At 43.4% G+C, this 24,665-nt stretch overlaps 1 protein-coding gene across 2 annotated transcripts in view; it reads left to right on the forward strand.

The window, feature by feature from the left end:
* XCR1 (X-C motif chemokine receptor 1) overlaps positions 1–22,551 on the forward strand; it is a 76,768-nt gene extending 54,217 nt beyond the window's left edge. Inside the window, exons 4-6 of one of the 2 annotated variants that reach the window (XM_074345048.1) lie at positions 10,115–10,556; positions 14,917–14,971; positions 17,883–22,551. In XM_074345048.1, the coding sequence (XP_074201149.1) occupies positions 17,900–18,901 (1,002 nt within the window). In that variant the 5' untranslated portion in view covers positions 10,115–10,556; positions 14,917–14,971; positions 17,883–17,899 and the 3' untranslated portion in view covers positions 18,902–22,551. Of the gene's footprint in view, positions 1–10,114; positions 10,557–14,248; positions 14,865–14,916; positions 14,972–17,882 lie in introns of those variants that run through there. The other variant, XM_045509857.2, reaches the window with a different exon arrangement.
* The last annotated feature ends 2,114 nt before the right edge of the window (positions 22,552–24,665 follow it).

A 24,665-nucleotide genomic window follows, 5' to 3' on the forward strand; every position in this document is an offset into this window, starting at 1 on the left:
CTTCCCCATTTTACAGCTGAGAAAACTGAGGCTCCAGTATCTTCCAGATTTGCCCAAATTACAGAATGACCTGGAGCAATTGTTTTACATACAAAACCTGAGCCCCTGGGCAGTGGTTCTCTATCTTGGCTAAACCTAGACTCATTTGGGTGGGAGGGGATGGAGGAGAGCAACTTTTTAAAAATCCTGGCGGTCCCAGCTTACACTCCAAGCCAATTAAACTGAAATCTCTGGCTGTGAGACCCAGACATTAGTGTCTTCAAACTCCCCAAGTGATTCCGTGGATAGCCCAGATTGAAAACCACCAGTTCTAAAGATGTGGTTCTGGTCCCCAAGCCCGACTCATTCTCAGTATCACATCTGGAACATTTTTGCCAGCTGCTTAGATGCTCAGAATTTAATTGAATGTTCCGCTGCAGTCGTTGGTCCATGCTGAGTCCTTTTTTATTTTGTTTTGTTAATTTTCACCTTCATCACTCATCCCAGCCCATTCCCTTCCACACTCTTAGGTACTTCTCCCTCTCCAGTGTATTAATGTATATTCTTACTGTCCACTTTCCACCCAGAATCTATATTTATATTCTTGAAAACTCCAGCGTGCCTGCGTTTGGTTTACATAAATGATATTATGCCATAAATGTCATTCGGAATACTTTTTAAAATTCAGCCCAATGTCTTTGAGCTACAACTGTGCAGCTGTAGTAAATGTATTTCTGATTGCTGCCTTGTCTTACTACATGTGCATGGACTGCGTTTTATGTATCCATTCCCCGGTGACAGACACCTAAGATGTCCCGAGTCTTTGCCGTCAAAAACAACACTGCAATGGGTATCTTCCCACCTGTCTCCTTATGGCCTGTGCAGGCTTTCTCTGGATGAGGAACCCAAGAGTGGAACTGCTGGATCAGAGGGTATTTGCAGCCTTACCTTCTCCCAGGTTGTCCTTCAAATGCTACATCAGTTCACTCTCCCACCAGCCTTGCCTCCAGAGTCCTCACTTCCTGCATTCTCATCAACCCTTGATACGCTGACTTTCTCATTTTTGCCAAATACATGGGCAAAAAACTATGTCTTGCGGCTTTAATTTGCATATACCTGATTGCTATGGAAATTTCCTCATTATGGACTTGAATTCAAAGGGCTGTGCAAAGGGCAGCTTCCATCCAAGAACCGGTAAAAATTCCTGACAGATGTATAGCTCTTCACCAGGTGACCATGTATTTTAGTGTATCTGTTATTTCCACCAGCCCTGGGATGTACACACAGCAGACAGGACTCAGAAGGTTGAATGACCGAATAACTGGTCATCCAGCCAGTTAGTATTAGAACCAGGATGAGAATCCAGGTGTCCTGACCCCTCTCCAAGGCTCTTCCTACTCGACTGTGTTATACCCAGAGCCCATCGAAAAGATGGCCTTTCCCTCAAAGCACAAGTTGTGAGACAGCTGGGAATTTCATTTTTCTGTTTTGTTTCTTTAATCAATTTCAATGAGGTATCATTCACATACGATAAAATGCACTCATGTTAAATGGGCGTTTCCAGGAGTATACACCAGTGTAACTACCACCAATCAAGATAGGAAACATTCCTGATACTCCCAAAAGTTCCCTTGTAATCACCCATCTTCCCAGATAATCACCCACCCAGGCAAACTCTGATTTGCTGTCTGTTGATGTAAATTAGATTTGTCTTTTCCAGAGCTTCTGTCACTATAGATTAGATTTCTTTCCCAGATTTTCCAAATTTTCCTTCAGAATATGTATTCTTTTTGTGTTATTCAGCATAACGTTTGTGAGATTCACCCATATTATTGCGTATATTAGTAGTTTCTTTTTGTTGCTGACTAGCATTTCATTGTATGACTATACCATAATTTACTGGTCCCCTAGTTGGTGGACATTTGGTTGTTTCCAGTTTGGGGGTATAATGATTAAGCTGCTAAGAAACTTTAAGACTTTTAAAGACTTTTCCAAGTCTTTGTATGGAGAAGAGGGCCAGGACCAGGTGGAAGAATCTAACACACAATTAAAAAAAAAATTTTTTTATTGAAGTGTAGTTGATTTACAATGTTAGTTTCAGGTGATCCAGTTATACATATACATACATATATATTTTTTCTTTTCAGATTCTTTTCCACTATAAGTTATTAAAGAAATTGAATATAGTTCCCTGTGCTAACAGTAGGGCTTGTTTATCTATTTTATATATAGTAATGTTTGTCTGTTAATCCCTAACCCCTAATTTATCCCTCCCTGCCCTTTCCCCTTTGGTAACCATAGTTTGTTTTCTATGTCTGTGAGTCTGTTTTTGGTGTGTAAATAGAATTTGTATCATTTTATTTTTAGATTCCACATAGAAGTGATATCATATATTTGTCTTTCTCTTTCTGACTTACTTCACTCAGTATGATAATCTCTAGGTCCATCCATGTTGCTGCAGATGGCGTTATTTCATTCTTTTTTATGGCTGAGTAATGTTCCTCTGTGTGTGTGTGTGTGTGTGTGTGTGTGTGTGTCACATCTTCTTTATCCAGTCATCTGTTGATGGACATTTAGGTTGTTTCCATGTCTTGGCTATTATGTATAATGCTGCTATGAACATTGGGGGGCACATGTAAGACGCAAAATTTAAGGAGGCACTCATTCTTAAGTTCAGGAAAGTGCCAATTCTGCACTTTCATGGACCTAAGAGTGAGTGCCTCCTTAAATATCACACGCAGCTCCTTGCTTCCCATACCCCTGTCCTGGAACTGATGAACAGATGTTTTTGTTGTAGAGTTTTAACTGTAAACTAAGCGTTCAAGAGCAAAGCCAGAGTCTGAGTTTCTCCAAGAGTGATCTGAAGACCCCTCTTGCAGCCTGATCACCTGCAGAGTATGTTAGGTCCCTGCCCCTCCCCACTACCTACTGCCTCAACATTTCTGGGGCAGGGGCCTGGGGATCTGCATGTTCAATACAACGTGATACTTTGTACACTAAAGTTGTAAAGGCACTGCTGTGGGCAACGGATAATTGTTGAAGCTTTTTGAGCTGAAAAATAGCAGGATCAGAGCTTTTTTTGTTTGTTTAGCTTTGAAATAATTGTCAATTCGTAAGAAGTTGTAAAAGCAGTATAGAGAAATCCCACCTAACCTTCACTCATTTTTCTCCACTGGTTACATCTTCCAAAAGTATAGTATAATATCAAAACCAGGAATTGGATGTTGGCACAATGTGTCTGTGTAGTTTTGTTTCATTTTGTCGCATACCTAGGTTCCAGTAACCACCACCTCAATCAAGATACAGAACTATTCCGTCATCACAAAGATGTCGCTCCTGCTACCCTTTTATAGTCAAACCTGCCCCCACCACCCCTAACCCCAGCAACCACTGATTTGCTTCCTATCTCTATGATTTTGTCATTTCAAGAATGTTATGTAAATAGAATTACACAATCACAGTATATGACCTTTTAAGATTGCATTTTTTAACTAATCATAAAACCCCTGAGATCAATGCAACTTGTTGCATATACCAAAAACTTGTTCCTTTTTATTACTGAGTAGTGTCCCATGGTGTGGAATTTAGCCATTTACCTATCATGGGACATTTGGATTATTTCCAGTTTGGGCCTATTAAGAATTAATTTTCTATAAATATACAGGTATTGGTTTTTGTGAGAACCTAAGTTTTCATTTCTCTGGGATAAATACTGAAGAGTATGATTGTTGGATCAGTTCAGTTTTTTGAGATGGTCATACTCTTTTCCTGAGTGGCTATGCCATTTCATGTTGCTAACAGCAATATATGAGAGATCTGGTTTCTCTATATCCTTGCCAGAATTTGGCATTGCCACTACTTTTTATTTTAGCTTTTCTGATAAGTAGGTAGTGATAGCTCATCACAGTCTTCATTTGTATTTCCCTCATGGCTGGTGATGTTGAATATCTTTTCATGTGCTTATTTGCAATCTGTATATGCTCTTCAATGCAATGTCTCTCCAAGCTCTTTAGACATTTTTAACTGAATCGTTTGGTTTTTTACTGCTGACTTTTTGAGGATTCTGTATATATTCTAGCGACAGGTCCTTTGTCTGATATGTGGTTTGCAAATTCTTTCTCACTCTGTAGCTTATCTTAACAGGATCATTTGCAGAGCAAAGAGTTTCCATTTTGATGAAGTCTAATTTAAGTCTTTTATATACGCTTTTGGTGTTATGTCTAAGAACTCTTCACCAAGCTTTAAGTACTCCAAATTTTTCTTCTAGAAGATGTTATAATTTTACATACACATTTATATCCATGATGCATTTTGAGTTAATTTTTGTATAAAATCCAAAGTTGTTTTCTCTCTCTCTCTTTTTTTTTTTTCGGCCTATGAATATCCAAGTGCTCCAGCACCATTCGTTGAAAAGTCTATCCTTCCTCCAGTGAATTGCTTTCGCACCTTTGTCAAAAATAAGATGGTCATACTGGTGTGGGGCTATTTCTGGGTTTTCCTTTCTCTTCTATTAATCTTTGTGTCCACCCTTTGCCAATACCACAGTCTTAATTACTATAGCTGCACAGTAAGTCTTGAAATAGAGTGATTCCTCCCATTTCTTTCTTCTTTTTAAAAATATTTTAGTTATTCTAGCTCCTTTGCTTTAAATATATATGTATATGTATATGTATATATGTGTATGTATGTGTATATATATATATATATATTTTTTAGAATGAACTTGTCTCTGCCTACCAAAAACCTTTGGGGATTTTGATGGAAATTGTATTATAATTATATATTATTTGGGGGATAATTGACATTTTTACTATGATGAATCTTCCAACCCATGAATATCTCTCCATTTATTTAGATCTCTTAAAATTTATTTCATCAACATTTTGTAATTTTTAGCATACATGCTTTGTACATTGGGTGATTTATGCACAAGTATTTCTTTTTTGAGAGAGAGATTGTAAATAACACTCTTTCATTTTGCTTTCCATGTGTTTACTACTAGTATACAAAAATACAATACATTTTTATTTGTTGATCTTATATCTTGCAACTTTCCTCAGCTCACTTACTATCCTAGGAATTGTTTCAGTTTTGTTTTGTTTTTGGATATTATTTGGCATTTCTTTGTGGACCCTTATGTCATCTGCTAACAGTTTTATTTTTTTCCCTTCCAATCTGTATGCCTTTTATTTCCTTTTGCCTAATTGTGCTGCCCAAGGCTTCCAGTACTATGCTGAACAAGAGTGGTTAATACAGACACACTTGCCTAATTCTCAATCTTGTGGGGAAACATTCAGTCTTTCATCATTAGTACGATGTTAGTGCTGGGTTTTTAATAAGTATTTTTCTAATCAAGTTGAGGAAGTTTTCCCCCATCCCTAGTTCTTTCTGAGAGTTTTACCATGAATAGGTGTTGGATTTTGTCAAATGCTTTTTCTGTACCAATTGGTATGATCATGTGATTTTCCTTCTTTAGCCTTTTAATGTAGTTGCTTGCATTGATGAACTTCAAGTAATGAACCAGCCTTGCATCTCCGGAATAAACCCAGTATTCTATCTGCTAATATTTAATAGAAGTTTTTTTCATTTACATTTGTGAAGGACATTGGTCTGTAGTTATCCTATGGGGTTTTTGGGGTTTTTTTTTTTTTTTGTACTATCTTTACAAACTGAGATGTGAAGTATTCTCTCTTTTTCTGCTTTCTGGCAAGGGTTATATAGAATGGGTATCAATACTTCTTTAAACATTTGAAAGAATCTTCCAGTCAAATTATCTGGACCTGGAGATTTTTTTCTCAGGAGTTTTAAAATTATGACTTCAATTTCCTTAATAGTTATAAAGTTATTCAGGTTGTTTATATCCTATTGGGCAAGTGGTGGTGGTCTGTATTTATTGAGGAATTAGTCTACTTCATCTAAGTTAAAGAGTTGTTTACACGATTTGGTTATTATCTTTGATGTCTGTAGGATCTGTTGTTATAGCCACTGTTTCATGTCTGATGTTAGTACTTTGTGTCTTTCTCTTTTTTGATAGTCTTTCTAGAGGTATAATTACTTTTATTGATCTTTTCAGAGAACGAACTTTTTTGTTTTATTTCTCTGATATTTTTATGTTTCCAATTTTATCAGTTCTCCTCTTTATTTTTTCCTTCCTTCTACTTAATTTGAGTTTATCTTGCTTCTCTTTTTCTAGGTTTTTAAGATAGAAGCCTAGGTTATTTACGTGAGACATTTTCTCTTTTCTAATGTAAGCGTTTAGTGCTAAAAATTTCCCTCTCGGTGCTGTTTTAACTGTGTCCCACAAAGTTTGATGTTGTATTTTCACATTTATCTCATTCAGTGTCTTTTTAACTCCCCTTTAGATTTCTTTGATCCTTGGTTTACTTTAAAGTGTGCTATTTATTTTCCAATAACTCACTCGGTGAAGATTTTCAGGCACAGTATTTTGGTTTACCATTTTTATCATATTCTTTTCAGCTGTTGATTTCATAGTGAGGGTGGGTTGGAAGGAAACCCATATCTTTATCATTGAAAGAGCCCAGAACTTTGTCAGCTAACTTGTGTTGACATGGAAATCTATGTGAAACCCCCCCCCACACACACAGGAACATACAACGACATGCACATGCACACGCACACACACATACACACACATACACCCATGGCATACTTACACCCACACCTAACCAGCAGAGCTCAAATTCTCATTGTCAAAAAATGAGGCCAATGGCAGATACCACAGTAAATAAGAAACAGGAAAAGGAAGCTGTTTAGGAAGAAAAAAGAAGTATTCAATCAGCATTGCATCTTTAAAAGAATTAGGTCAAACCAGAAACCTCCAGCGGAAATATAAGAGACATTTCAGAGTCTGGGTTGACTGTAGACAAGCTGAATTTCTTGTATTTTGGCAGCACCTGTCTTCCAAGTCAACTTCTTCCCCACTTCCCACCATCATTGTCCCATCACAACAAGGTCAATCCGACTAACTCTCCTTTGGAAAACTGAGAGGAAAAAGGACACTATACTTAAGACAATAATGGAATAGAAATTCCAGGAACTAGCAAGGTATCAAGAAGAAAGAAAGCTGCGTCCTGCAAACCAATTCGTCGTCTGACAGATAATAATGTCCTTCTCAAAGGACGTACACTGAGAATCATAGACGTATTATATTTATGTTTATATGTACTATATGTAAATAAATAAGTATGTTTATGAAATCTTTCCCTATCCATCTGATAACTATTTCTTCGAGGTTTTATGGTTTCATTTATTACATTTCAGTCTATCTAGAACTTCATCTGGTTGTAGCTTTATAATATGTCTACATACTGGCAATGTCTAGGGTCCCCTCAGCAGCTAAGCCATGAAACTGAATCTTTGGCCTCTTAGCTCCAAAATTCCAGAGCGGGAGGCAACTTCACCTCCCCGTATAAGCTAAGGGCACCCAATCAATTTAGACCAGGGTTTCTCAACCTCGGCACTATTGCCATTTTGGAAATTTTCTCTCATGGGAGTTTGTCCTATTTGTCAGCATCCCTGGCCTCTACCTGCTAGATGTCAGCAGCCCCCACAAGCTGTGGTAACCAAAAGTGCCCCCTAGACACCACAAAACTGTCCCTAGTGAACGCCACTTCTTTAGACATATGCCTCTTTATTTCCTGCTCTGGATACTGTTACTGTACAAAGCCATGATGTTTGGTGCCCTAGCAGCAGCCATCTTGCAGTCATGAGGAATGATACTACAGAGGTGCTGAGGCCAGTGCAAGAGATCGAAGGGGCCTTAGTTCTTGATGACATTGCCGAATTACTGCACCAACTCTAGCATTACCTTCCTATAGGAAATTAACAGCTTCCACCACTAGTGAATCCAGTGATCCTTCCATCCTAGTGAGTCCACTGATCACCTTATTCCTCTGCTTAAAACCCTTCACTAGTTCTCCATTGAGGATGAATTTCAGACTCCTTAGCTTGGCACCCCAGAGCTTTTGCCTCTGTCTCCTGGTCATCTCCCACCACCCCTCTCAGCACGTACCTTCTCCTCTTGATCCATAAGTAGAATCTTTTGAACCAGCCCCGAGACTTCCTGTCTCCTGGTGTTTACATGTGCTGGTCCCCAAAGGCCACATCCTTCCTCCTCTTCTTTCTCTGTTTACTCCTACACACCTTTCAAGACTTAGCCCTTGTCATCTCCTTCAGGAACTTTCCCCTGAATTTCCATGTGGTGGTTTCAAAACATGGACGCCAGATTATTTGGCACTCCTCCACTTGAGAGTGACCACATGTTTCCTTGGGCAGGGTTTGGACTTTTCATACTCTGGACACTGAATCAGGGTGCTAACTGACTAATGCAGGGGGAGTGTTACTCAGTGACACACAAGGCGACCTTTGTGATAAGGGTGTGCAGTGCATGAGATGAGCTAGTTAGGGCTGAAGGCATGGGGCAACCCAACTCAGCCCAGCTAGCTGATGCTGCTTATCTTTCCAGCCTTAAACCCTGACAGTCCTGCCTCTTCCACCACACACCTTTCCCACTCTGAATCACTGGGCAGCCCAGAATGTGCACTATTGCATACGTGTTCCCCTACACCTGGCGTTCAGCCCCCTTTCCCTGCATAACTCCTACTCATTCACCTCCTCCAGGAAGCCTTCTTTGTCTCTCCAAGGTTTGTGTGCCCAGAGCTGTCCCTCACATCACACTTACCACACTGCATCTTAATAGCGCATTTCCATATCTGTAAGCCCATGGACATCTTAAGGGCAAGGAATGATTTATTCCTTTTTGAACCCCCAGCACCTAGAATAATGCCAGGGCTTGCTGTAAAAATAAATGTTCACTGCATAATTGTGCCAGTGGTATGGCTGGCTGTGTTTTCTCTTGTCCTCCATTCAGTATTTATTGAGATCTGACCCTGCACTGCAGGTACGGCTTCCTGCCTTGCATCTACTGCCATCATCCACGAGGTTGGAGCAAGCAGCTATTGAGCACTCACTGGGCATTGCCCTAAGGACCTAACTCATTCACTTTAATCCTCATAATGAGTCAGTGAGGTTGATGCTGTAATCATCTTCAATTCACATGGGGACACTGAGTCACCAAAATTACATGGGCACTGAACTCCTGGAGTCCAAGTTTGAACCCATGCCGCCTAACTCCAGAGCCCGTGGTATTAATCTCTACACTGCCTGGCTTCCTTCTGAACCATCCAGACACTTGTCACAAATGCAGAGGCCCAAGTCCTACCAGAAAAGCTTATTTCAGTAGGTCAGGGCAGGACCTGGGAAACTGCGTTCATTGTGAGCCCCACGTAGTGCAGAAATGATGCCTGTGCCTAAGAGCATCAAGCAAGGCTCTACAAGGTCTGGCCCTGAAGCGCCTGCCTCATGGCATCACATCCTGCGCTCCCTCTTCTCCTGACTCTTGCGGCCTCTGCGAGGAATGCTGTCACCACCCTCTCCCACCCAGCTGTGCTTGAGGAGCAATGGAGGGAGTGAGAAGAGGGAGACCTTGCTGCCCAGGATGAGCTAGAAAAGCCCGGGGCCCCAGGGTCGTCCCCACACAGCCCCTCCCAGGGGCCCTGGAGAAGGTCAGGAGGACTTGAGCTTCTCAAACTCTTTCTAGTCTTTGGTGTGATCAAAGAAGTGTTCACATACTGAGATCTGGGGAAGTCATTCTGGCTTATACCTGAGTTAACTTGAATTTTCTGCTAACTTTAACAGCCTGTTTGTGGCCTATCCAACATACATTATACACGTGCTTTAATTGTTAAAGAAGAGGGCACAGTGACCAGAAGTAAAGAATGTCCATGTTAAAAATAAAGATTAAATGCCCCTCTACCGGGACGCCTGTGCTCCTTTGATGGTAAGACTCCCTTCCCAGCTGCCGAGGCTGCACTGTAAGTGCTGGACGTGTGCAGCTGGTCTGGGTGTTTTGAAACCTTAAAGAAATGTGTCCCTGACTTGTTTCATGGTCTTTGTTCTGACAAGATGTAAAAACTGTGCTGAAAACCCTGCTTCTCCGGAGCAGTTTCTGAGAATAATCCGGGAAGCGGGCTTCAGGGCTAGGCCTCAATTTGGCTCAAATAAAACTCTTTTCTATACTTATTATTGATTGTCTATTGATTATTTTCTTCAACAGGTGTTACCAGAAACATCCAGAAGGCACCATCCAGAGCCCTCCATACCTTCAGGGCACACCCCCAGGGTTTAGTTCTCTAATCCAACTTGTGCAGCCCTGGGAAGCTTCTCGCAGACAAGTTCTGGTGATACCAGCAGTGTTTGCTCTGCCAGGGACAGGACCTGCTGGGAGCAAGGCAGCAGTGGAGGCAGGGGCAGCCCCGGCCAGTGCCTGTATTTCCCCAACTCTCAGTGGGAAAACCGTCCTACCAGGCCTATACGTGGTCGGGTGGGCAGAGCAGGCTTCCAAGGAGAGGATCTCTCTCGGGGAGTCAGCATGAAGGTTGAAGGTCGAAGGGTGGCCACATGAAGACTTGGCAGAGCAACTCATCTGTTTTCGCTAATGAGCAGGCAGGCCTGCCCTTGGGGATTTCCCAGCCATGTTCAAGTGGAAGCCAAATCAGGTAGGCACCTCTGTTAAAGCCACATCAAAGGTACGTTGCTGGAGGGTTAGCAGGACTCTTAGTGGTGACTGATGTTATGGGGCATCTGAGAACGTGGGAAGGGTGAAGGTGGAGTGGATAATCAGGCTAGGGAGTTCCCCCAACCAATGTGATATGTTCTGACTATTGCTGTGTAAGGAAGCACCCTCAAAAACAGAGGCCTAACATGAGAATCATTTTATTACAGCTCATAATTCTGTGACTCAGAAGCTTGAGCAGCACTCAGCTGGGTCATTCTTTTTCATGTGGTATCAATGGAGGTCCCTTGATGCTACCAAGCTGGCAGATGGGCTGTTCCAAGGCAGCTTCCCTCACAGGTGTGGCCCCAGCAGAGAAGGCTGGGGGGCTGGGCTTAGCTGGAACTATTGGCCTCTCCACGTGGGGCCTCACCAGCAAGGCGGCCTCAAGGAGTTGGACTTCATAAATGGTGGCCCAGAGCTCCCAGTGAGAAAGTCAGGGACCCAGCTGAAGGCTTCTAGGCTTCTTAAGACCTAGAAGTCCCGGAATCTCACTTCCACCACCTTCTATTCATCAAGCAAGTCACCAAGACCAACTCACATTCAAGCAGAGTAGAATTAGAATTTGCCTCTCAGTGGAAGGAACAGTAAAACATTTCTGATTCTGTTTAATCTCCCATACTACAGAAGAGCTGGGAAACACTTGGTAGGCTCATTGTGGGGGGGTTTACTTCACACATGTCTGTCAAGCTTCTAGTGTGTTCCAGGCTCTGTCCCGGGCACTGGAGAGATGGAGTAATGAACAGGACAGAGACATAGTCCCTGCCCTCTGGAATGAAGTCTAACAAACAGTTATACAGTGCCTGACATCTGGGGATTGCCAGTAAATGTCAGCTGCTGGGATTTTAATTGTTAAGTGGATCATCACTGGATAAAAATAATGCATAATAAGCCTGAGCAGAGAAATGCTTTGAAGAATGACAAGGTGCCAAAGAACACAGCCAGCAAAGAGCCTGACCTGTTCAGGAGAGTGAAGTGTAAGCCAAGGAGGAGGAGTGATGAACTAGCGGGAAAGGGAGGAAGCAGCCTGTATGGCCAAGTGCAGTGGGCAAGGGAAGCATGCACTGAATGAGCTGGACAGGGAGGGACCACCCAAGGCCCTGAGCTGGGAGTCTTACCTCATCCCTCCAGGTCCACCTTCCACCTTCCCTGCCTGTGCTTCTGAGGTGCCTCTGAATGGGCTGCATCCACAGCCTCCCTTGCCTCCTTGCTGGGGTCAGTGGAAGGCACCAGCAGGAGTCTGGGTGGAGTGGGGTTAGAGGAGAATGAGGTGGCCATATTTATTCCTTTGGCTCCCTCCCTGCTGGGCAGAGCATGGAAGTGAATACTTCCTCTGCCAAAAGCCACGTCCTGTGTCCAGCAACCGTCTCCTAGGGCCAGAGATCTCACCAGGGTCTTCAATGGCTCTTTCTCCTGTGCCTTCAGGCCTGGGATCGGTAGCAGCTGCCCACTCTTGCTGGCCCAGGGATACTTCACCATTGCTGCTTGCATTCCCTACACCATGCCCACACCTTTGTAGAAGTCCTTTCCTTGCACTGTCCTCAGTCACCCTTTTGAGAAAGCCATCTGTCCCTTCCTGGAATCCTGAATGATAACACCAGCCAGGATAGGAATTTGAGACTTTATCACAGGAGCAAGTCTAAGAAAATCATTACCTTCCATCCACTGGTGTGCTGGTAAATTTTAACAACCAAATCTTCAGAGGGGAAAAGCTCTGAATTGTAGTGATTGCCAAGTTTTGATAAATACTTCCACCATGGTTGATTTCAAGCTACCAATGTGACAGCAACCAGCTCGAAAAATTCCTAAAAATAAAATGCAAGCTGATACGAGCCAGCTCCAGTATACCTCTGCCCAGATCAAACACTAGCTCTGGTCTCTCCCGTGTCTAGATCCACCGCAGCCAGAGACTGATGTTCCAGCAGAGAGGTGGGTGGGCCTGGATGCTGTCAGCCTCCTTCCTCCTGCTCCCTGGGAATGTACCTCCCAGTGCACCCAGGATGCAATCTCTGAGGGCTCCCAAAGCTGGAAGACCTTCTGTGTTCTATGCCTATGCCTGTTCTCATGTGCATGGGGCTGAGGCTCAAACATAACCATCCATCTTGCTGGACTTGATCCAATTAGATCATGAAACCCTGGGGATCTAGGGTCAGCAGTTCCCATGTTAACAGCAATTAATGTCTGCCAAGAGCCCCACTCTGATGCTGGTCTCTGACCTGATCCCACTTCCCTGTAGATGGGTCCAGACACAACTGTGATAACCAGGCCCCCACCCACCTTGTGCTTTATGCAGAACTGAACTTCCCCTTCTGTGTGTCGAGTCTGTGTGAGGCTGGAACTCAGTCCCACCTTTGTCCAGCCTGACCATTGTTTTAGAACTTTCTGTTTAAGGCATGCTCATGAATTGTTTTCACACTGAAACCAAATATGAGGAAATGTGAAATGTTGGTTTCAAATTGTGTGTTAATATTTAGGGAACAAACATCTGTTGAACACTTGCTATATGAGTCCTCCCAATAGTTATTGAGAATTAATAGCTTGTTAAAGAGCAATTACACAGACACACACACACATACACATGCACAATTGGACAATAAATCTGTAGACAAAATTCCCAACACAAAATAACAGAAAATTTGAATCAAAACAACATGCTACAAGTATCCTTTCAGAGTGACCAAAAATTTTAAATTTGGTAGTACCCGATTTTGACCAGGTGCATGGAAATGGGAACTCTTAAACACTATTAGGGAAGTGTAAATAAATATAACCATTTTAGAGGGCAATCTGGCAATACTTACCAAAACGTAAAATTCACATCCCCTATGACCCAGAAATCCACTACTTCTAGAAATTCACCCTGCATAAATATCAACACCAGTACATCAAAGGTACATGTAAATTAATGCTCCCTGCACCATTGTGATAATTTTTTAAATGGAAAGCAAACTGGATGTCCACTGACAGGAAAATAAGTGAAGTATGACATGACATTGCAGTGGAACACTTTCCAGCTGTTATAAAGAGTAAGATAGGCTTGGGAAGCCTTTCATGCCATTTTGTTTAATGGGAAAAAAGGATAAATCAGCGTGCATGATAGAATTCCATTTTTTGCAGAGAAAATCAACAAAACTGGAGCCGGCAGACATTACTGGTGGAAAAAGCAAATGGTGCAGCTCTGTGGAAAACAGTTTGGAAGTTCCCCCAAAAGCTAAACATAGGGTTACCAAACAATCCAGCAGTTCCACACCTAGGTTTCTACCCAAGAGAATTGAAAAGACACATCCACGCAAAAACTTATACATGAATGTTCAGAGCAGCAGCATTCATCACAGCCAAAAAGTGGAAACAATCCAAATGTCCTTCAGTTGTTGAATAGATAAATGAAATGTGTTTTACCCATACTGGAATGTTACTCAACCATGAGAAGGAGTGAAGTAATGATACATGCTACAACATGGATGAACCCTCAAAATATTACGCTAAGTGAAAGAAACCAGACATAAAACATCCCATATTGTATGGTTCCACTTATATGAAATGTCCAGAATAGACAAAACCATAAAGATGGAAAGTAGATCAGTGGTTGCCAAGAGATGGAGGGAGGTAGGGACTAGGACTGACTGCTAACAAGTATGGGGTTTCTTTTGGGGGTGATAGAAATGTTCTGGAACTGGATAGTAATGACAAGTGTATAACACTGTACACATGCTAAAAACTACTGAATTCTACTATTTAAAATGGTAAATTTTATGTTACATGAATTATTTCCATTTAAAATCATCATCATACATAACTGGTACATTAATCAAATATAATTTTGATAAAATTAAAATACCACTTTAAAAAACACATCATTTACAATCCCTTCCAACTCCCAAACTATCTGCATCTATCCTGGGTGGAACCCAGGGGCTCAGATGACCCTAAGTTGTCAACCCCACCTTCCTGTGGAGACAGGCTGGGGGACCAGCTCTTCTCCAAGTGACCAGTGATGTAGCCAGTTCTACATGGGATCTTAGGTGGAGTTGGGGGTAGGGGTCAGATGAAGCCAGGAAGCCTGGTGGTGGGAAAAGGAAAGATTAGCAAGGACTCCCTGTCTCCCTCTGTCTCCTTCTGAGACTGCACAGTCGTCTTCCCTGCCTTCCTCCAGCTCCTGGACAGGGTAGGTGTTTCAGTTTCTTTGAGCAAAATACGAAACAAAGAAGCACCATTTCTGCCTCAAGACGCATGTAAAGAGGTACAGATATAGGTGAGTTCCTTTACAAACATTTCAAACACGTGTTTTCCTCTATTTTTAATAGCCTATTTCGAGAGTTCTGAAACTCCAGGTAGATATCAGAACCACATGGAGAGCAAGTAAGTAATGTTGATTCCTGAGCCGTCCCTCCACAGGCTCTGGTTCCCTGGATGGGGGCCGGGGGGGGGGTGTCCTCTAAAACCTGTGTTGCTAAAAAGTGGGTCTGTGGACTGTACTCTGACTAGAACTGCCACATATAATGCTTATCTTTTCCTTGTGTTAAGAAATTAGAGGTGTTTATTTGGTCTTAAGTCTTTACATAAGGCGTTGTTGTTATCAGTGGTTGGATAATTTAGAGCTGTATTTCTCAATCTGAATTATATTGTGGACCAGAAAGCTCAAGTTACTCTCTTATGGTTGAGATGGGTTGGGAGAGCAGTGACAGGCCAAAAGAACCAAAGCCCTAGGATACAGCTCAGAGAGGGTTTGAGATTTAACACCATTCTCCTGTCTGTGCCCAAGGCCTATCAGGCACTGCCCAGGAGCACCTCTGAAAATTTGAGTAAATCAATCAATAACCAGTAGAATCCTGGAATGCTTTTTGTAGATGCCTGATATCCCTTTTTCTCTAGTTTGCTGAGAGTTGATATCATGAATGGGTGTTGAATTTTGTCAAATGCTTTTCCACATTTATCAAAAAGGATCATTTAGTTTTTGTCTTAGTATGGTCACTTAAACTGATTGATTTTCAAATATTAAACCAATTTCATACTTCTGGGATAAAGCCCACTTGGTCATGATGTATTATCCTTTTTAAATGTATTGCTGGATTTGATTTGCTAATATTTGGTTAAGTATTTTTGTATCTATGTTCATGAGGGATATTGTCTATAGTTTTATTGCAATGGTTTTGTCTGGTTTGGTATCAGGGTTACACTGACCTCATAAAACAATTAGGGAATTATTCCATCCTGTATTTCAGTTAGTTTGTATAAGATCAGTGTTATTTCTTCCTTAAGTATGTGACAGAATGAAGTAGAAAGATCATCTAGTTTTGGAGTTTTCTTTGTCTCTGTGGACAGTTTTTTTATAGTTAACTAATTTCTATAATAAAGGTAGGACTATCGATATTTGTCATATCATTTCATGTCAGTTTTGGTAGGTTGAATTTTTAAAGAAATCTGTCCATTTCATTTAAGTCATTGAATTTAACATAAAATGCATCATAATTTTTCTTTGTTATTCTTTTAAAGATGACAATTCATTTTCTCTCTCTTTTTGTTCTCAATCTAGCTAGAGTTTTATTACTTTAAAAAAAATTGTTTTCAACCAACCAGTTTTGGCTTTGTACGATATGAAGGGTGCTTACAAAATTACAAAGTCCCTGTGCCAAAATATCTCTGCTTCCAACTTGTCACACTACAGAAATTCCCAGATATTTGTATCATTTCTGATTTCATTCTAAACTATAAGCTTCTTACAGATAGGGACTATTATGTCTGTACCCTGGAATCCAGCACCTGTCATAGTGCCTGGCCCCTGTCATTGATCATTAAAGGCCATTGCGTTGAGTCAGATAAGCTTGTCTTTAAAATGTAAATACCCAATTTCTGAATGTCCAAAAAAACATAATTAAAAGTAGAATGGGTTTACCAGACTAAATAAAGTACTGTTAAAAATTCATAAGAAACACAATATTATTCCAAGTAGCAAAATGAATGAGATCCATGAACACTTTAAAAATAAGAAACACAAGGTAGGAAGGTATAGCTCAGTGGTAGAGGGCGTGCTTGACTCTACTTGCTGCTTCCTGGGTTTATAACATTGAGAAGGTCATTTTATAGTCTGAGCCTGTTCCCTCTTCTGTTAAATGGAAATGGTCTTGTCTTAAAGACAGAGAGCTGCAGGATTACAGGAGCAGGTAAGTACAGCATGTTAGCACAGGGCGTGGCACAGAGTGGATGATGAGAAAGAACTCTCTTACCTGTTGCAGGCAGCTGCTTCATCCAAGTCTCCATCCTTCTCTGAAATCCTACAGCTTCCTTCACCTATCTCAACAAAATTTCCAGCTCTTCAATCACTTTCTCTCTTTTGTCTCCTTGGCCTTCTAGTCTCACTATTTCTAAAATCTCCCTAACATGGAAGATTGAATCAATTTGCCTCAATCTAGTTTTCTTAGCTACTCCTCTCCTGTTGGATACTTAGTTTATTTCTACTTGCTTATAAGATGTTCTGTAAATCAAACTCCCACATGATGAAGTTTTCTGCTCTGAGAGTTAATCCTCTGGTTTAGTGGGGATTTGGTCTCAACATTCACTGAAGTCTTGAGATTATTTCATAATTGGACTCATGTGAGAGATGTTTGCTCCGTTTGTGTCCTCTCTTTTTAGACCTGTTCCAGGAGACAGCAAGTTTCCTGAAACAATCCTGCCATCAGGATTTCTACGTTTATGGGAGGAAGGAAAGGAGGGAACAGAGGAAGAAAAAAAGAAAGAGTGACAGAGGGAGGGACAAAGGGAGAGAAGGAGAGAGAGAAGGAGGCGGGAGGCAGGTGGCATAGTAAATGCTCACTGGATACTTGTTGAATAAATGAAAGAATGACATCATCTATTTTGTAGATGACGACCTAATGTTCAGAAAGATTAAAAAGCTTGCCCAGGAACACGGTATTGGGCCCCAACTTTGATCTCTGGTCTTTGAATCCAGTTCCACTGCTCTCTCTTCTACACCTACTGGGACACATCTAACTTAGCGCTACTCAAATGCCTGTCTACAAGGAGAAAAGGGTCTTATGACTTATTGTAAATTAATGCACCACTTCCTTCAAGAAAGTCTTGCTAAGAAAAAAAATTGCTAACCAAACTAAACAGCATGCCTAGTGACTTCATGTTCTGGTGAAAGTCCCTAATCTCAATACAGATAGTTCACCAACCAGTAGCTGGACCTTGGATCTCATTTTTTGATAACATGAGTCCTACTGCTCTCTAGCGTAACCACAGGGCTTTAAACTACACATCTCCATCATTTCAGATGCTCTTAACGTCTAGATGGAGCCCTCAGACATCCCGGAGACCACCACCTCTTTTGAGTATGATCCTCAGAGTTTTCTGTGTGAGAAGAAGACCTTCGTCTTCGCCACCTTCAGCACCACCATCCTGTACTGCCTGGTCTTCTTTCTCAGCTTGGTGGGCAACAGCCTGGTGCTGTGGGTCCTGGTGAAGTATGAGAGCTTGGAGTCCCTCACCAATGTCTTCATCCTCAACTTGTGTCTCTCAGACCTGGTGTTCTCCTGCCTGTTGCCCGTGTGGATCCTGGGATACCACTGGGGCTGGTTGCTGGGAGACTTCCTCTGCAAGCTCCTCAACATGGTCTTCTCCATCAGCCTCTACAGCAGCATCTCCTTCCTGACCATCATGACAATCCACCGCTACCTGTCCGTGGTGAACCCCATCTCATCCCTGCGCGTCCATACCCTGCAGCGCCGCGTGCTGGTGACCATCGCCGTGTGGGCAGCCAGCGTCCTGTCCTCCATCCCCGACGCCATCTTCCACAAGGTGTTCCCTTCAGGCTGTGATTATTCAGAACGCGAGGGGTTCTTGGCCTCAGTCTACCAGCACAACATCATCTTCCTCCTCTCCGTGGGGATCATCCTGTTCTGCTATGTGGAGATTCTCCGGACCCTGTTTCGTTCGCGCTCCAAACGGCGCCACCGGACAGTCAGGCTCATCTTCACCATCGTGGTGGCATACTTCCTCAGCTGGGCCCCCTACAACCTGATCCTGTTTCTGCAGACACTGTTGAAACTTGGGGTCATTCAGAGCTGCGAGGTCAGCCAGCAGCTGGATTATGCCCTGCTCATCTGCCGCAACGTTGCCTTCTCCCACTGCTGCTTCAACCCTGTGCTCTATGTCTTTGTCGGGGTCAAGTTCCGCAGACACCTCAAAAGTCTGCTCCGGCGCTTCTGGCTCTGCCGGCAACAGGCGCCCGGCCTTCCCCCATCACCTCACCCCCCAGGTGCCTTCACCTATGAGGGCATCTCCTTCTATTGACGGGGAGTTTGGGGAGACAGGCAGAGGTGGGCAGAGGAGCTGGAGGAGGCGGGGCTGAAGGAGAAGTTGGGCAGGAAGGAACATGGAAGGCAGGACACTGGGAAATGCTACAGCTGCAGGTGTGGGAGTGAAAGAAATACATTACACCAGGGAGTCCCACATGCCCCCTCTTCTGCAGAAAATGTCCCCACCTGGAAATTTTTTATTGCCATCCAGAAAAACATTTCTTAGATTTTAAGAAAATTTTTATCTCTTATTCCCTCATTTATTCATTCATTTAGACATGGATTTCTTATCCTTGCTTAGTTCAGAGGGCTCTAAAATGTGAACAAATTCCTAGAAAGGAACATCCTTCATGACTTTATGAGGGTCTGAAATTCCATTGTGCAGAGGTTGCTGGCAAGACCATCTCTCCCCTCCCTGATTGTCGGGTTATCCCTGCTGATTTGGGAGGGGGTTGGCTCTGGATGACTGCTGGATGAGGCTGTCTGCAGGACAAAAGTAATCATATCCTCAAACAAGGGCAATCAGAATGAAATCCAGATTCTGAAAACCCACAACTGGACAGGAGACATGTTCTGTGTCATAGTTCCAGTTTCTAGCACATGAACTGGCACTTGCTTATTTAGTCTATGAATCTTTTATTGAAAGAATGAATGCAATAAGTGCCACCTTCTGCAGGCATTTATTTGGAGGATATGAAGGTGAACGAGATGCAGATGCTACCCTCCAGGTGCCAACAGTCCAGCTCGGAAGGCCCAGAGAAGTAAACACCCACCTTGATGAAGGCATCCGGAGGGGGAAGATTCTGCTACAATCTCCTCATCTCCAGGTGGATATTGTGCTGACATTTCTGATTCATCATTTTCCATCTAAAATGTTCTCCCCCGTCTTGGTTGATGGTACCAGCTTCCCCACAGTCACCCACACTCAGACTCACATCACCTTTGAGCCCTGCATTTCCTCTCCCTCCAGTCCCACGGCCAGATCCTGTTGACGTTGCCTTCCCCGTGTCTCTCTAATGCTCGTGGCTTCATCCCCAAACAGCTTCACTTCCTCCACATCTTCCTGTTGCTCATTTCTTCCCCACCAAGGCTCCTCTGCATTGACATCAGGTTTCTTCAAAGCCTTAGTGGCTCCTCATTACATACAAGTAAAGCCCAAAGACCTTAGCAGGTCTTTCAGGGCCCTTATAATCTGGTGCCAACTAACTTTCCATTCTTTCTGCTTTTATTCCAACCTAAGCCTCCTACCCCCAAGCAGCGTGGGATCCAGCCACAAAAGGCCACTGGCCCTTTCCCAGACACCCTTCTCCCAGCCTCCTCTGGGCCTTTGTTGTGCTGGGCCTTCTACTCCCTAACCTGAAATGCCCCAGCTGAAATGCCTGCTCCTTCAGGAGGCTGTCTGCAATCTGTAAATCAGAGGGGCACTCTCTGGGTTGCCTCTGCTCGTCCTCTCTAAAAAAGTCTGTGTCACTCTCCAATGTGGTTACACCCATGGATGTCTTATCCCCCTGCCCCATCAGACTGCAGACCGCCTGCGGGCAGGAACCTGATCTTGCACCCTGCCAAGCATGGGGCCTGGTGTTCTATCACTGTGTATTGAGTGGGAGCAAAGAATGACAGCTGTCATTTTTCTTCCAGTTTATGCTTTTCGGGCCGCCATGTCCATGGGACACATTTTACCTTGTTTGCCCCAGGCTGCTGCTTTATAAATACTAACCTTTCTTCGCTAGTCTGCACTTACATTGCTTATCCCTCTCCGTGGCAATGGCTGAACTTGCCCTGGCCTTTTAATTAGTAGTACACATGCCTGCCTCTTACACTATCCCACAGCTTCACATCCAAGGACGTAGACAAAAGGCACCCTCTCAGCTTTTCCATATCCCACAGACCCGGTCCCAATCTGTGAACCTGATTCAGCTCTGGAGTGGACCCTTTGGAAAAATGCCCCAGGTGATTCTGCCATGCACCCCAGTTAGGAACATTTGGCTGCAACTCTTTGAAAATAGGAATTCCAGAGTCTTCTACCCCTTGAGCAGGACTTTGTACACAGCAGTCACTCCATACATGCTTGTTGAATAAAGCAGTTCCTAATGCAGCCCTTAGCTGAAGTCTAGAGAGCTTGTAAAGCACTTTCCCCTTCAGTTCCTGCTACAGTTTCAATGATCTGTTTGCCACTGGGTGGCCAGCCTTGAAGAAGTTTGACCTGGCTGGGGAAGAGTGAGGGTCTACTTTTAAGAATTAGGCCTGTAGCACCTGTTGGAGAGGGCTGGGTGGTGCACCAGTGAAGGGATAAAACTCTTGTGGCCTTACTAACCAATTGGTGGGGACATCACCCACCACAGAAGAAAAAAATGGCCAAAAGAAATGGGCAATTAGTAGTCATGGGGTCATAGCCAAGCCTATGGGCTTCTGGTCAGCCTAATCATTCCACATTCCTTCAAACTGATAATATTAAAATTTTATTCAGCTTTTATTCAGAAGGCAGGCTGAGCCCAGGGAGCAGAAGGGCAGAGGACTCCAGCTCACACACCCACTTCACCAAACCAAAGCACAACAGGTTTTGAGCCTACTCTTCTTAGAAGGCAGGTTGGGGGATCTTGTGTCACTACAGAGCATGCCCTTTGAGATCATCTCTCCACCATCTCCTCACCCCATCCCATTCCTGAACATCCCAAGATGCTTATCTAAGTGTTTCTTTCAACACCTACAGCCATTTCCTGGGAGCACTTCATTAGTACTATTGTGTTTGTCTTTTTACATTTCTGCTGATGTTTTGGCATCCCCAGTAGACTAGCTCCCAGGGTAATCTTTAATCCAGTGTCTTCTCCTAATCTAGCTCCTTGAGACTCCAAAGGAAGAGGCACAGAGAAAGAGAGGTGTGAATGGGAAGATGGAGGGGCATCCCTGGGTGGAACAACTAGCTGAAGGAAGCAGCCAGCCAGCTGCACACCAGTGACTATGCTCCACCTTTGTTTATCACACTCTTCATGGGCCACAGTCTCCTGCTTTCCCTTCCCTCCACCCACTGAAACTGCTGCTCAACCTCAACTGGACCATTGTGGGCCTCTCCCTCCCGCTCCAGGGCCCTGGACATGGGCTGCAGACTTTCTGCCATTCCTGGAGCAAAAACAATCCACAGTGGCTTCAAGGGAATATCCTCTTCATAGCATTTCCACCTCCATACTCTCTCAGACAAAATCAGCAAGAGAAGAAGCTTGCTGATCTCTAAATAGGAAGGTGGCTCCAAGCCCAGTGCAGCCCCTGACCAGCTGGAGTAGAAGGTCCTTGAGGGCACAAGCCCCATTTTGCATATCTAGAACATCCCTCAGTACCCAACAATGTTTGTGGTTGGTTAAGTAAGTGGATAGGAGACCATCTTTTTTAGCTTTTTTCTACTTTTGTTTCTTCTTCACACACTTGCTTATGTTACATCTTCCAGTTAGTACCAGGCACTGCCCAATGGGCTTCCCATGAACTCTTCTCCAGGGCCCACCAGCCCAGACATCGCTTGCTTTGTTGAACCCCTAATGGCTTTCATTTGTGAAACCTGCCTGTGACCATACAAATATTAATTACTCTTAAAATCCTCTCATAAATAGAGAAAGCATCATGTATCACATATGCAAATAAACGATTAGCATGTAATGACTGACTTTGAGCTGGTTATGTTCCCCTCCTTTCTACCCAAGATCATTATACATGATTCTTAAAAGTTCTCTGCTTGTGAGGGATCTGGGTTAGGATCTTGGGTGAAAGGAGGGATACAGAAGGAGGACTGGAGATAAAATGTGGAACAAGCCCTGTGTGGGTCAGTATGGTAGGAAATTGGCTCCAATCAGGCATTAGGCGAAATTGTTCAGGAGGCCAAGTCTGTCTTGAGTGCTCCTAGCCTCAGTTTTCTGTCTGTGTCTTTCCCCTGGCCTGGCACCTGAGTTTCCTGTCTTTGAGTCTAAGGTTTTTATTTGATCTCCTGTTTCTGAACAAGGACCTTCCAGAGATCCACCCTCCAATCAGAAGGAATGACACCACTTCCTGCTGGGAATTTCAGGCCTCTTGAAAACTTGGTAGGAGATATTTTGCAGGTTTGTGGGCAACTTTAGGAAGGGGAAGAAGGTTATTTTAAATCCTCACTAAGTTATTCTGAGTAGAGAGCTCCCCTCTCCACCTTGGGGCCAGCCCAGATTTTAGGTGGAGGGTTGTTGCAATCCCCTCCCACAAACCTCACCCACAGCCCCTCCACAAAATAGTGTGGTTAGAAGGACCAAAGGATGACAAAGGTGACCTGGCTCCTTGACTTTGATGATTTCAGAAAATCTGCCTTGAGTATCACCCAATGATTAGAGAGAAGACACGGACAACCAGTGGGCATGGGGAATTGGATGGTTGCAGGGATTGGAGACAGGGTGGCAGGGTGGGGAAGAGAGGGATATGTAGACCTCCAGGAGGTCCCTGGTCACTTTCGTAGAGGGCCTGCTCAGTGTGAAGGCAGCAGGAGGCAGGAGGAGCACGAGGGGAGTGGGACCACAAAGAGAAATTAGCCCCACTCTCAAGTTGTCCGGTCTCTGGCCATTCTACTTGGGAAAAGATTTACATAGGATTACTCTAGTCCCAGGGAGTTCTTGGCCCTTTTTCCAGATGTTCTGGATGAACCCAGAAGAGAAAATGACCTGGCTTGATTGTCCAAACAACTGGGAATGCACATGTCATTAAAACTATTCCAAGGCACTTTGCAATGAGCTATGGGAGTCTGGGGAAGAAGGTACCCACCTATATCTATCTGTTCCCTTGACTTTGGTTAAAATTGGTTCAACAGTCTGTCTCTGATCTTTTCTAGTAGTATGGATAATGTAAGTTAAAAACAACAACAGCACTGAACAATGCTAATTTTTCAAAGCATCTTCTGTTTATTCCCAAATTAGAGGAGACCCACAAATGCTGACTTCAATAGGAAATCACATTCACTTTTCTGGCTGGGTCCTTAGCAAGCCATTCCCCCTCCTTTAGGGCTTATTGATTCAACTTAACTGAAGAGGTTTGAAATTATAGATCTCTAAGATCCCTTCCTATGACTTAAAAAATGAAACCTGTAATTTCCTGACTTGTGTTTCCATGAGGTTCTTCAGGGGATACAAATCTATAGCTTAGGGCATATTACAGGTTGAGATGGTGTCCCTGCCACCAAAATCATATGTCCAAGTCCTAACCCCCAGCACCTCTGAATGGGACCTCATCTGGAAATAAGGTCATTGCATATGTAACTAGTAAAGATGAGGTCATACTGATTTGGGCAGGCCCCTAATCCAATATGACAGGTGTCCTTAAAAAGGAGACGTTTTGGACACAGATACAGACAAAGGGAGAATGCTGTGTCAGGACTGGAGTTCTGCTACCACAAGTCAAGGAGTACAAAAGATTGCTAGCAACCACTGGGAGGGACACAGAATAAATTTTCCCTCACAGTCTCAGAAGGAACCAACCTACAGATACCTTGATCTCAGACTTCTAGCCTTGAGAACTGTGAGACAACGCATTTCTGTTGTTTAAGCACCTAGCCCGTGGGACTTTGTCATAGCAGCATGAGCAAACTAATAGAGGGCACAAATTTCAGTAGATGTGAGGGGAATTCCAGTGCATCCCAGAACCCCCGTGAGGTTTCAGTATCTACCTCGCCCACCCAGAAGATTGCCCCTAACAGAAGACATGCACAGGAGACTGGAAACTGACGTTTCCAGAAACCTACTCTGTGCCAGGTCCATACA

The sequence above is a fragment of the Camelus bactrianus genome, chromosome 17 (genome assembly GCF_048773025.1).
Source record: "Camelus bactrianus isolate YW-2024 breed Bactrian camel chromosome 17, ASM4877302v1, whole genome shotgun sequence".
Lineage (NCBI taxonomy): Eukaryota > Metazoa > Chordata > Mammalia > Artiodactyla > Camelidae > Camelus > Camelus bactrianus.